Source organism: Phaethon lepturus, unplaced genomic scaffold (assembly GCF_000687285.1).
Source record: "Phaethon lepturus isolate BGI_N335 unplaced genomic scaffold, ASM68728v1 scaffold26438, whole genome shotgun sequence".
Taxonomy (NCBI): Eukaryota; Metazoa; Chordata; class Aves; order Phaethontiformes; family Phaethontidae; genus Phaethon; species Phaethon lepturus.
The window spans coordinates 1-11803 of NW_010555889.1; the positions used below are offsets into that span (position 1 = coordinate 1).

Genomic DNA, 11803 nt, shown 5'->3' on the forward strand with positions numbered 1-11803 from the left:
GTCTCTGGCTTGAGACCAGCAGCCCGCAGGGAGCTCGGTGGGATTTCAGGATGCTGCTTCTGAACCCGGGGAGGGTATGTTTTGAGGAGGAGCCCCAGGTATTTCTGGGGACGTAGCTGTGGATCTGCAGCCTGTGTGTGCCCATGCTGGGAGCTGGGGGCAGAGGGGAGCGGTCTTGGCTTTGCCGGGGGTCAGGGCTCTGCCTTCGGGAGGTCGGGGAGGCCCCTAGGCCACAGTGGGCAGCGCTGACCTCTCGACGCTCTCTGCCTGCTGCGTCTCCCCACTCCCAGACTTCCTCCCCCTGAAGTGCGACGCCTGCGAGCAGATCTTCTGCACCGACCACATCGCTTACGCCCAGCATGACTGCACCTCTGCTTACAAGAAGGTAAACGCAGAGGGGAGGTCTAAATCTAGCCTTGTGTACGGAGCTGCTGAGCGCTCCCAGCCAGCGATCAGAATAATCTGTGGCTTCTTTGGCCACTTGGACAGGCCCCCTTTGGATGTGCACTGAGTCTGGAGGTGTCCCTGAAAGCCAGGATCTGTATCTCAGTGCCACAAACCTCCAGCCCCCTCTGCCACTGGGTGAAATGGTTTGGGGGTCTCCCAGCCCTGTTGTCTTCCCAGAGTGTGTGTCCATACCTGTCACAGCTGCTGGGTCAGAAACAACAAGCTCTTTGGAGAGTGGTCAGCAGGATCTCAAACTGCAGGTGACACTGCTGCAGCACTGGGAGCTGCAGCAGAAGGGAGGGAGATGGCCTCACAGCACTTGAGGTTGCCTGGCTACGTGCCTCCAGCCCCTTTCTCTTGTCTCTGCAGGATGTGCAGGTCCCCGTGTGTCCCCTCTGCAACACCCCGGTCCCTGTGAGGCGAGGGGAGATGCCCGATGTTGTGGTGGGTGAGCACATTGACCGTGACTGCAAGTCTGACCCCGCGCAGCGCAAGCGCAAGGTAGGAGCCCAGCACTCTCCATCTCGCTGCTGAGCCCCGCTGGGTCCTTGCCGAAACGGGGGCATGGCGATGAAAACAACACACAACTCTGCTCTGCCCGCTGCCCTCTCTGTTTGTGGAGGCCAAGGGCAGGAAGGGTTGGTGAGCTGGAGGTGTACCCATCTACAGGGCTTTGTGATGTGAGTCTGGGGCTGAGCTAGCAATGGGGCGGGGCTGGGCAGCTGCGTGGGACATGAGGAAAGGCAGGATGAGGATAGGAAGCTTCATGCTGCCATTAGGAAAATGCAATCAGCAATTAGCTGCGTCCTCTTGCCAGCAGAGGAAATGGCTGCAGGGACCTGGCCCTGCAGGAATCCAGCCCAGCAGCAACAGAGGGCTCTGAGCTGTCCCCACTGCCCTGGCAGGGCAGGCAGGAGTCCCTGGGCAAGGCAGTCTCTCCTGCTGTGCATTCTGTGATCGTGGAGACCCTTGTTTATGGAGGTAGAAGCACTAGTGAATTACTAATAAACTATCTAAAAAACCCTAGTGTTCAGAGACAAACTCCAGGGCCCCACAGAAGTGGCACTGGGAGAGAGGCTGGTCAGTGCCTGGGGCCTGGCGTGGAGGGAAGGGACAGCCCCAGACCTATCGAGTGTTGTTCCTTTTTACCACCACCATGTTGTCTTTCAGATATTCACCAACAAGTGTTTGAAGCCTGGCTGCAAGCAGAAGGAGATGATGAAGGTGATCTGTGACCAGTGCCACAAGAACTACTGCCTCAAGCACCGGCACCCCCTGGACCACGACTGCAGTGGGGCAGGGCGTCCCCTCTCCAAAGCAGGGTGAGGGCCTGGGGACAGATGGGCTGGCAGGGACAGGGCTGTGCCAAGCTCCTCCTGGTCCATTGTCTGGGACTGCTGCATTCTCACACTCCCTGCCCTGTGTGCCGGGGTGTCCTCCAGCAGCATTGAGGTTTGTAGAGTCAGCACAGCTGTGTAACAGTCTCTCCTTCCTGCAGCAAAAGCTGCTGGTACTGCCCACTGGGTTGTTTTGTTCTTGCTTCTCTGCCCAGTCGCTTATCCTGTAGCCGATCGTTTCTGCCTATCCTGGCACAGTGATCTGAGGAGAGGAACAGCACTTGAAACTCGTGGGTGTAGCTGAGCCGCAGCATGGGTGCTGTTGGGAGGAAGAGAGGGAGCTGGATGCTGGGGAAGTGTCTTATCCAGCTTCATCTCCCTGGGTATTCAGTGCCCAGGGATGGTCCACAATGGTAAAGCAGTTGCATCCTGTCTGTCCTAGGCACGCTGCCGTTGCAAGAGCACAGGCGTCCTCCTCCAAAACAGTCACTGCATCAAGCAGTGGAGCTGCCCGGCCAGCAGGCAGCCCCTCTTCTCTGGCCTCTGCCAGGTATGGTGACAGCCTGACTTGTAATTCTGAGGTGGGCGTGACCAGGCTCAGCTTGGCTGCCTGTGGGACGCAGAAGCAATAGCTCCCTGCTTCTTGTGCATCGTCAGGGCTGCGTACTCCTGCCAGGGCTACCTGCCTTGACAATAACCCAGCTTCTCTCCTGTTTGCAGAGGAGGCAGAGCAGCTGCGTTGCAGACTCGCAGCACCTCCCCTCCAGCAGTCATGCTGCAGAATGGGCTGGTAAGTGGCCTGGCCTGGGCATTCAGGGTGGGTTTGGGTGGTTCCTGTGCCCTGGGGACCTATTGCAGTCACTGCTTTGTAATCTGCGCTCTGTAGGTGACTGTGGTGGTCCTCAGCTGGGCCTTCCCTGGCAAATTGGGATCCCGGATGCTCAGTGGGGCATCAGGGTTTACTCTGGTACCTGCGAATGGCAGCTCTTGGCTGCACTTGGTGCTCAGCTTTCCCCAAAGGGACAAAGCACACTAGGTGTTTTCCCTGGGTGTTGTCTTTGTGTTCTGCAAGCCAAGGGCAGAGGGGGAGGCTGGAAGCATCTTCCCACTGGTATTCTTAGCATGCTTTCTGCACTGGCAGGCGGGACTCCACTCCATCGGGCACAGGGAGGGAGAGCTGCAGGTCTGTCCTGAGCCCAAGGCCTTCCCCTTGGCTGTGTCTGGCCTTGGAGAGGGGAGATGCATGCACCCTTGGCCAGGCAAGACTGCCCGCTCTGTGTGTGTCCCTCAGAGCTGCCTCCTGCCACCTCAGCCAAGCTGGTGACAAGATGTTCTGTTTCAGAGTGAGGAAGAGGCATTGCAGCGGGCTCTGGAGATGTCCTTGGCAGAGTCAGCATGCAGCTCAGCACATCCACCCAGGTATGGTCCAGGGACACATGGTGTCATGCCCCGAGCCTGCATGTGAGAGGTGGCCGGGGCAGAGTCATGTGGCTCCGGGATGACATTCATCTCAGCACGTGGTTCCGGATGATGCCTCTGTAGGGCTGATGGGGGGGGGGGGGGGGGAGAAGACAGGGCCCAGACCGGGGGGGGGGGGGGTAAAGGAAGAGTCCAGAGCCATCATGGAGCTCTTTTCAGCCTGCAGGCCCGCTGGGGTGCTGGGAGGGGACAGTGACTGACAGCACAGAGTAGGGCGAACCATTGTCTGACCACTTGTCAGTTAATGAGCATGGCCAGAGCATGACAGAGGTGGAGTAGGGGTGTTCACAGAGGACACCCCCCAGGAACCCCCATCCTCAGGCATGCTGCCTGGTGCTGCTAAAAGCAACCTCTCAGACTGGACTGAATGTGGTTCTCCTTGGCCCAGGGTGCTGGCTGTCAGCCCCAGCTGGACACTCTGGTCCCTCCCTGGCCTGTTCAGGCTGATCCGCAGTTGCTCCCTGCCCTTAACTGTCCTGGAGGGTTGCAGTGACAGGAGATCCTGCCACCCCAAAGGGCTCTGAGCACTGGGACAGTGAGCCCGGGGGAGGCTGAGGCACACAATGCACCGCTGTCCCCAGCAGCACGCAGGAGGAGGAGGATCTGGCACTGGCCCAGGCGCTGTCAGCGAGTGAAGCAGAGTACCAGCAGTCACAGCGGCAGGTGAGTGAGGCTGGCTGTAGGCTCCCTGCCATGGTGGGGTCTTCCCTGGGTTCTGCTTCCTCTGGGCTCTGTCTAGGGTCACTTTTCTCACCAGGAGGGCAGCCCTGGGGACTTGACCACTGGATGTGCCCCCTTGTAGGACAGAGGAGGAAGCCCATCTTCGCTTGCTCACTGTGTGCTTCTTCCCATTCCAGGCGCACAGTTCAAAGCCATCAAACTGCAGCATGTCGTAGGCAGGCAAGGCCAGTGGATGTGGGGTCCCACCTGTGACCTGAGGAGCAGCTCCACCTCCCACATGGATGCTGTGGGGTTCTGGCCTGGACACTGACAACATCACCAGGGACAACTCATCTCCCTGGGGGGCTGTAAAAACACACACTGACACCTCAGCCCTTGTACCTGTATAAAAGCGGCACAGCAAATTGCTGATGCTCCTGGAGAGGTGAAGATGGTGCAGGGTGAGGCTGAGCACACACACACACACCCCCCAAAGCAAGCAGCAGCCCACGGTGTGCACTTAGCCACAGCTGCTGCTGCCACGTCCGCAGCACTGCTGGGACTGTGGGGTGAGGGCAGAGCCAGCCTAGAGGGAAGTGCCGTGTGGGGACATCTCTGCATGCTCAGACGTACGGCCAGGATGCAGCTGCCCACTGCAGTAGTGGGGGGCTGTGCTAGCCCCTCAGCAAAGAGCAACCGTGGTTGTGACGGTCTTGCTTGGGCATGGCATGGCTGGATGTGCAGCCTCCCAGCAGGGTGAAAACAGCCCCTTCCCTGCTCCCCATGCCCTCAATGCCTCCCCTGCTGTTTGCATGCACAAGAGCATGTTGGGCCTTACCCAGCTCGGCTGGGGCCCAAGAACGCTTTTGAGATTGAATGGAGCTGTGTTTCTTTTCTGGTTTAATTTAACAAGGGCCATTAACTGAAAAGTAACCTCAGCAGTGACTCGACTGCGCCAGCGCTGCTCATGCGGGAGGACTGCAGCTGCCTTCCTGCTGCTTGCTGCTCCTCTGCTGCCCTAAACTATCACAGGGCCCTGTTTTAATGCTGCTGGGGCAGGAATGGCTCCCTCCTTCCAGCTGTGCTGTGGCAGATCCCCTCCTGGGGAGCAGCAGCACAGACCCCGTCTTGCAAACAGCCCTGAGCCTGGAGCCAGCCCTTCCTTGCTGGTTCGTCCTGCTGGCCTCTTGAAGCGGGGTCTGCGGCCATGCAGAGCGGTGCTGCTTTCCCACCCGCTCGCTCGTGCTTCCCGGCTGCGGGAAGCTGTGCCTGGTTCGGCGCAGGGCTGGGCTGTCCCACACTGAGCAGCGTGGAGCCGAGGGGAGGTTATCTGCTGGCAGTGCCTCCCTGGGGCAGGAGGTGGGTTCAGGCTGGGCTGAGGGAGAGCTGAGACTTGTCAAAGTGCTGCTTGGGAGAAAATAAAAGCGTAACGCAAGGTGCAGAGGTGCTTTGGGGGAGTGGTCCCTCAGTGTCTAGCCCAGAGCAGTGCATCTCTGCGGACGGGGGTGCAAGGGGGAGCACATGGGGATGAAGGAGGCACCAGCTGTGCTGCATCTGGCTGCCTTTGCTGGTGGGAGTGCAGCCCTCTGCCATGCTCAGCCCTCTCTGTGGCGATGGGGCAGGCGGTGACAGCCTTCTCCTACCCTTGCCCACCTGAGCCCAAGGAGCTCAACCCTGTGGCAGAGCTGCTGGGTGCCCCAAGGGCACGGGCAGTAACCCTGCCTGCCCCTGCCCAGAGCATGGTCCCCCCATGGGGAGGAGTCCTGTAGGTGCGTACCCTGCCCAGAGCACACAGGCGCAGAGCTGGGAAGGACCTGGTTTAAGAAACTACACAACAGCAAAACAAACGGGTACAAACATAGCGGAGTGTCCAACCCAGCCCCTGCAGCTCCCAGGGCATGTGGGGCCCCGGCCCGCAGCCACCAAAGGGCTCCCCAGGTGGGGGAGTGGGGGCCTGGGCCCCGGGCCAGCACACGGGCAGGAGCCACGGCGCATCACAGCAGAGCCCCCGGCCGTGCTCACGGCCCCTTCTTGCTGCCCGGGGGCTTCTCGGTGCGGCGCTCCTTGCTTTCACCCTCGTCCCCGGCCTGCTGCTGCAGCCACATGCCAGCATACACACCGCCCTTCTGCAGCAGCTCCTCGTGCCTGCGGGGAGAGCGTGGGGCTGCGGGGTCCTGAGCTGGCTCTGGAGCCAGGGAGCGGGGTCCCCGGGGGCAGACATCCCCCTGCGCTTACCTCCCTCGCTCCACGATGCGCCCGTCCTTGAGCACCAGGATCTGGTCTGCGCCCACCACGGTGGAGAGCCTGCAGGGAAAGGCAGGGCGTTACCCCCGCTCAGAGGGGAGAGGGCCTGGGGAGGGCTGCACAGTGCAAGGAGCTGCAATCGCAGGGGCTGTCACCTCCCAGGCAGGAAGACAGGTCTGCGAGTCCCTCTGCGGGGGGCTGGCCAGCTTGGAGAGCTCAGCACCTCCCGGATCATCTCTTTCCCCATGTCCCTACCTATGTGCAACAACGATGGTGGTGCGGTGGGCGCAGACCTTGGCCAGGGAGGCCTGGATGTTCCTCTCAGTCTCCGTGTCGAGTGCGGATGTGGCCTGTGGGAGAGGCAGGGCGTGGAGAAGGGACACGTGCAGCGCAGGCAGACGCTGGGGTCGGGGCTGCTGCAGAGCAGGACAAGGCCGGGCTGGGGGCTGCTGCTGTTACCTCATCCAGAAGGATGATGCGGGGACCCTTCAGGATGGTGCGGGCGATGGCAACACGCTGCTTCTCCCCCCCGCTCAGCTTCAGCCCTCGCTCCCCCACCTGGGTGTTGTAACCTGCAGGCACAAGGGCAGGAATGTGCAGTGCTGGTGCTCTCCCAGGCAGCGATGGGGACCAGGGCTCTGCTGCATGGGGGGATCCTGCCGGGACCATGCAGCCCCCTGGTGCAGCCTCAGCCCAGGGGCTGATTTATCCCTAGAGAGACGGCAGGGAGATGCAAAGCATGTGTCCCCATGGGGGATGTCACCCAGGGACACTCACGAGGGCAGCTATGAGGTCATGGTGGACCCTTGGGATGGCAGGGGAGGGCAAGGAGGGGACCGCAGGGGTCTCACCATCGGGGAAGGAAAGGATGCGGTCATGGATGTCAGCAGCCTGGGCTGCCTCCTGCACCTCCTGGTCAGTGGCCAGGATGCGTCCGTAGCGGATGTTGTTGGCGATGGTGTCATTGAAGAGCACCGTGTCCTGGGGCACCACCCCGATATGAGCGCGCAGTGACGCCTGCTTCACCTGGGGAGGCGGGGAGAGGGCTCAGCCAGACACACACCCCCTGCAAAGAACACCCCAAAACCCAATCCTACCCCTCAGCTGTGAGCCCAACACCTCGCGGAGTGTCTGCTCCAGGGTCCCCCCTGGACCACAGGCTCAGCTGCATCTCCACCCTGGGGTGGGGTGACCCTGCCAGTGCCCTGGCCCTTCCCGGGAAGCCCTGGCCGGTCTCCAGCATTTCAGCGCAGGGGTCCCGCAGTCACCCACTCCTGGCACAGACACCAGCCTTCAAAGGGGCTGTGGGGGCTGCGTGCCTCACCCCTGCCCCGGGGAGATGCCAGTGCCTGCACCCAGCAGTGCTGGAGGCCCAGAGGAGCTGGTGCCCCCTGCCCCGCCAGTCCCCGGACACCTCCCACCCTCACCTGGGAGATGTCCTGCCCGTCGATGCGGATGCAGCCGCCCCGCACATCGTAGAAGCGGAAGAGCAGGCGGATGACGGTGCTCTTCCCCGAGCCCGAAGGTCCCACCTGCACGCGAAGGTAAAGGGACGTGGAGACATCAGAAGCTCCCTGCTGCTGGAGGCCAGGGGCTGGGCAGGGGAGGGACAGCCCCGTTGGGGGTCTGTCCTTCCCACCCCCGTACTTCCCAGGCCCTCTTCCCCCATCTCACCCTCCAGCAGTGAACCCACACCCAAGGTCCCGCTCTCACCAGGGCCAGGGTCTGCCCAGGCATCACAGAGAAGGAGACGTCCTGCAGGATTTCCTTCCTGTGAGAGGGAGATGGAGAGAGGCTCAGACCTCCCCTGCCCCATGTCCCTCTGCCAAGCTCACCTTGTCCCACTCTGCCACCCCATGCCCACCGCCCCATACCCATCCACGTAGCTGAAGTGCACGTTCTCAAACTCAATCCGCCCGTCTTCCAAGCGCAGGTCGCCAGCATTCACCGCATCCTTCACCTGCCGGAGGGTGAGACATGGCCTCAGAGCCAGCTTCTCCCCAGGGCAGGACCACGGGGCTGTGCCAGGGAGCAGGGTTCGGGAAGGTGGCACCCACCTCCTGCTCCTCATGGAAGAGCTCGAACATATTCTCCATGTCCACAAAAGAGTTCTGGATCATCCTGGAAGGGGGCAAAGACCAGAAAAAAGGGTTTGGGGGAGCACATCCCAACCCAGGCGTCCATGGGGAGGGGGACCCCAGGCATCCCCACAGCTCCCAGGGTTACCTGTAGTAAGTCCCAAACCAGTTGAGTGGTGTGTAGAGCTGGATGATGTAAGTGCCAAAGAGGACAAAGTCCCCCACCTGGAAGCGACAGGGGAGAGGTGCCCATCACCACCAGCCCCAGGGCCCCACCTCGGGCATGGGGCTGCTCAGGCTGGCACCAGCCTTACCTGCAGCTTGTTTTTGGTGACAAAGTAAGTGCAGAGCAGGGACCCTGCCAGCAGCCCCAGGCCGATGACCAGGTTCTGGGTCTGGTTGAGGAGGCCCAGCGAGGCACTGACCTTCCACTCCGAGACCTGAAAGGAGCAAGGTCCTCTGGGATGCTGCCACCTCCAAACCAGACCCACGGTGAGCTCCATCCTCCCCACAGGTACCTGTGAGGTGAGGCTCCTTCGCCCCCGACTCCCTCACTGGTGCTGAGCACCCTGTACCTGGTACTTGACGATGGCATCGTTAAAGCGGTTCACCTCATAGCTTTCTGCATTGTAGTACTTCACCTGTGGGACACAGAGCTGGGGTCAGCGCCCGGATCAGCCCCCCAGCACCAGGCAGTGCTCAGCGAGACCCACCACCTACGGTACCGTCTCAAAATTGAGGAGCGAGTCCACAGCCCGGGACTTGGCCTCGTTGTCCCGCGTGTTCATGTCCCGCCGGTACTTGGTCCTCCACTCAGTGATGAAGATGGTCAGAGCTGCGGGCAGGAGGGGGCTGCGTCAGCAGGCGCCTGCTGTCCCACAGCCCGACATGGCACTCCTTCCACCCTGATCCCCCACTCACTCAGGTAGAGGCTCATACACACGAAGATGATGAGGCCGAACCAGGCGCTGAAGACCGAGGTGAAGTAGACGATGCCGATGACGATGTCTGCAATGGTGGGAACGATGCTGAAGACGATGTAGCTGGGGGGTGGGAAGGGGGATGGCATGTCAGTCCGGCCTGGTGGAGCTGCCCACTCGCCCCCCGCCCACCACGGGCGCACTCTGACCTGAGCAGGCTGTTGATGCTGCTGGTGCCCCGGTCCACGCTGCGCAGCACCTCGCCGGTGCGACGCCCCAGGTGCCAGCGCAGGGACAGCCCGTGCAGGTGGGCAAAGAGCTGCACCTGCACCTGCCGGTTGGTGAACTGCTGCACCCACACCCACAGGAAGGTGCGCAGGTTGCTCACAAAGCCAGTGGAGCCTGCGGGGCATCACGGGATGGTCAGTGGGGACCAGCACCACCAGGGCATGCAGCTAGCTCGGAAAGCCCAGCTGGGAAAGAGGGATTTGGGATGGGGTCCTCCCACTGTCCCCAACCCTGGTTGCTGCTCCCAAGAGACAGCAGCAGTGATGGGGGCATAAGGGCATCCCCAGCCAAGCAAGCCCCAGCACGATGTGCCCACGCTGTCTCTCCCCAGCACCCCATCCTTCCCGGCGGTCCTTACCCGCACCTCCACCCTGCAGGAACTTCAGCCCCACATAGATGCAGACAGTCCAGGCCAGGGTGTGCCAGGGAGCACCCTCCGTCAGCTCGTTCACTGGGGAGAGGGTGACATGGGTCAGGGCAGAGGGGCAGGGAGCATTGCCGGGTGCCCCATGGGAACTAGCCCCAGCACCCAGCGCTGGTCCCTGACCCCCTGGACCATGCTCCCGCCAGGTCCCTGCAGCCCCCCAGGTCACTCGTGACACTCCCCAGCACTTGGTGAGGCCGCGGGTAGCCTCACACGCCAAGCTCCAGGCACCTCACCGATGTTCTTGTAGTAGATGGGGACGAAGACGTTGATGGCCCGCTCCAGCCCCATGAGTGCCATGCAGAACAGCACCAGCCCCTGCAGCAGGTGGTTGCCACTCGGCCACATGTACGGCACTAGCAGCCGCAGCTTCCTCCGGAAATCCTTCCAGGTGGAGGTGGTCCTGCCAGAGTCAGGCAGGAGCGGCTGGGGGGGAGCAGAGCGAGGGGGCAGCCATCTGGGACACCCGCCCGCTGGCAGCAGACCCGGGGAACACCTCACCAAGAATACCAGCTCCATCCTCCCAGGGTCCCCACTCCGTCCTCCCAGCAGGGCCGCATCCTGCTGACAGCAGGCAGGGACCTCAGGCAGCCTTGAACCTCGCTCCTCTTTCATCTCCCGAAGATGCTGATCTCAGGGCAGATGCGTCCCCACTTTGTTCCCAGCCTGTCTGCACAGCCCACTCCCCAGCCATGTCCCCCAAGTGTTCCGGCCATGGAGAGGCTCCGCGGGACTCGCCTGGCTGTTCTCCACATCCCGTTCCTCCTCGTTGACCAGCAGCATGTAGGGCTTGCGGGGCAGCCCCGGGGCCTTCATGCCCAGGATGAAGAGCGTGAACGTGCAGATGTAACGCAGCAGCCAGAAGCCGAACTGCACCTGGACAGATAGCAGGGGGTCAGCGCCACAGCCGGCCCTTGGTACGGCCCAGCTGGGCACGGGATAGGTATGAGCTGCAAGAGGCAAGGAGAGGGACATGGGGATGGGGTGCAGTGCAGTCAGGGGAGAAGGGACACCCCATGTAACTCAGCAGGAGCCCCTGACCCTCAGACAACACCCAGACCCTTTCTTTCCTCCCTGCTGCATCTCGCTCTGCGCCCTCCAGCTTGGGGTGCCCCAACCCTGGGGGGAGCAGGGGGGCAAAGGGCAGATGCCCCTCGCCTCTGCACCTGGGGCTGGGCCAGGCAGAAGCGGGAGCTGAGCTGGATGGGCCATGGAGGGATGTGCGATAGCTGGGCTCGGGGCTGAGATGTGTGGCAGACGCGTAGGTGCAACCCGGGAGCCTGCACTCCCTGGGCATGGCAGGGCACAGCGTGCACACCCCACGCCAGCACCGCGATGCTGCAGCCCCCCCAACGCAAAGGGTCCCATCCCCTGGCCCTGCCCACAGCCCCCCAGCCCACCTTCTGGTTGGTGTCCTCCAGCGCCCACCACCACAGCGGGCTCCTCCAGCACACCAGGGTCAGGTTCTCAGAGGCGAAGGCCAGTGCCCAGAAGAGGAGGAGGACGGTGCCGTGGCCCCGCGTCCGGTCATGTGCCAGCACCCGTGTATGCTCCAGCTGCAGGAGGCCGATGGCGCAGCCCCAGCTGAGGGCCCAGAGGCAGGCGTGCAGCAACATGTACCCATAGAGCTGTCCTGGCCCTGCAGCTTGCCACAGCAGCCCGCCGAAGGGCTGCAGGGCCAGGAGCAGGGAGAGCAGGACCTGGCCGCGGTAGAGGCGTGAGCGGGGGATGTACTTGGGCTCCATGGTGCGGCCGAAGCGGACGTAGCAGGCATACTGCAGGGCGCCCAGCAGCAGGCAGACGCTCAGCAGCACGGCCGGCACCAGCGTGAAGAAGAAGCAGGGCTGGAAGCCCTGCTGGACCCAGGCCTGGGCGATGGAGCTGTTGCCCTCACAGTAGCCCCCCAGCACCGCCATCCTGGCAGGT

The 11803-nt window shown here is 62.4% G+C and overlaps 2 protein-coding genes across 2 annotated transcripts; one reads left to right on the top strand and one right to left on the bottom strand.

The window, feature by feature from the left end:
- Positions 1 to 229: 229 nt before the first annotated feature.
- Positions 230 to 4159, top strand: ZFAND2B (zinc finger, AN1-type domain 2B; the record flags this gene model as incomplete). Its single annotated transcript, XM_010292312.1, has 8 exons — positions 230 to 385; positions 817 to 948; positions 1618 to 1769; positions 2227 to 2334; positions 2505 to 2574; positions 3127 to 3203; positions 3848 to 3926; positions 4121 to 4159. Coding segments are annotated over 8 exons (813 nt in total), but the record flags the coding sequence as incomplete, so codon positions are not given.
- A 1759-nt stretch (positions 4160 to 5918) lies between these two features.
- On the bottom strand, positions 5919 to 11797 carry ABCB6 (ATP-binding cassette, sub-family B (MDR/TAP), member 6 (Langereis blood group)). The gene is made up of 19 exons (XM_010292311.1): positions 11278 to 11797; positions 10616 to 10753; positions 10114 to 10303; positions 9812 to 9904; positions 9375 to 9567; positions 9167 to 9288; positions 8971 to 9080; positions 8821 to 8886; positions 8560 to 8685; positions 8394 to 8470; positions 8225 to 8288; positions 8042 to 8127; positions 7881 to 7938; positions 7595 to 7699; positions 7019 to 7193; positions 6627 to 6739; positions 6423 to 6517; positions 6159 to 6227; positions 5919 to 6068 (listed from the first exon to the last, which is right to left on the bottom strand). Exons 1-19 carry the CDS (start codon positions 11791 to 11793, stop codon positions 5942 to 5944), a joined length of 2523 nt encoding a protein of 840 aa, XP_010290613.1. The 5' UTR covers positions 11794 to 11797; the 3' UTR covers positions 5919 to 5941.
- Positions 11798 to 11803: the final 6 nt, after the last annotated feature.

Excerpts from the sequence above, each read along its gene's own strand:
- ABCB6 (XM_010292311.1), bottom strand. The coding sequence starts at position 11,793 with ATGGCGGTGCTGGGGGGCTACTGTGAGGGCAACAGCTCCATCGCCCAG. Across the intron at positions 6,740-7,018 it reads CATCCTTTCCTTCCCCGATG|GTTACAACACCCAGGTGGGG; the intron begins GTGAGACCCCTG and ends TTGTGCCTGCAG. Across the intron at positions 6,518-6,626 it reads GCATCATCCTTCTGGATGAG|GCCACATCCGCACTCGACAC; the intron begins GTAACAGCAGCA and ends CCTCTCCCACAG.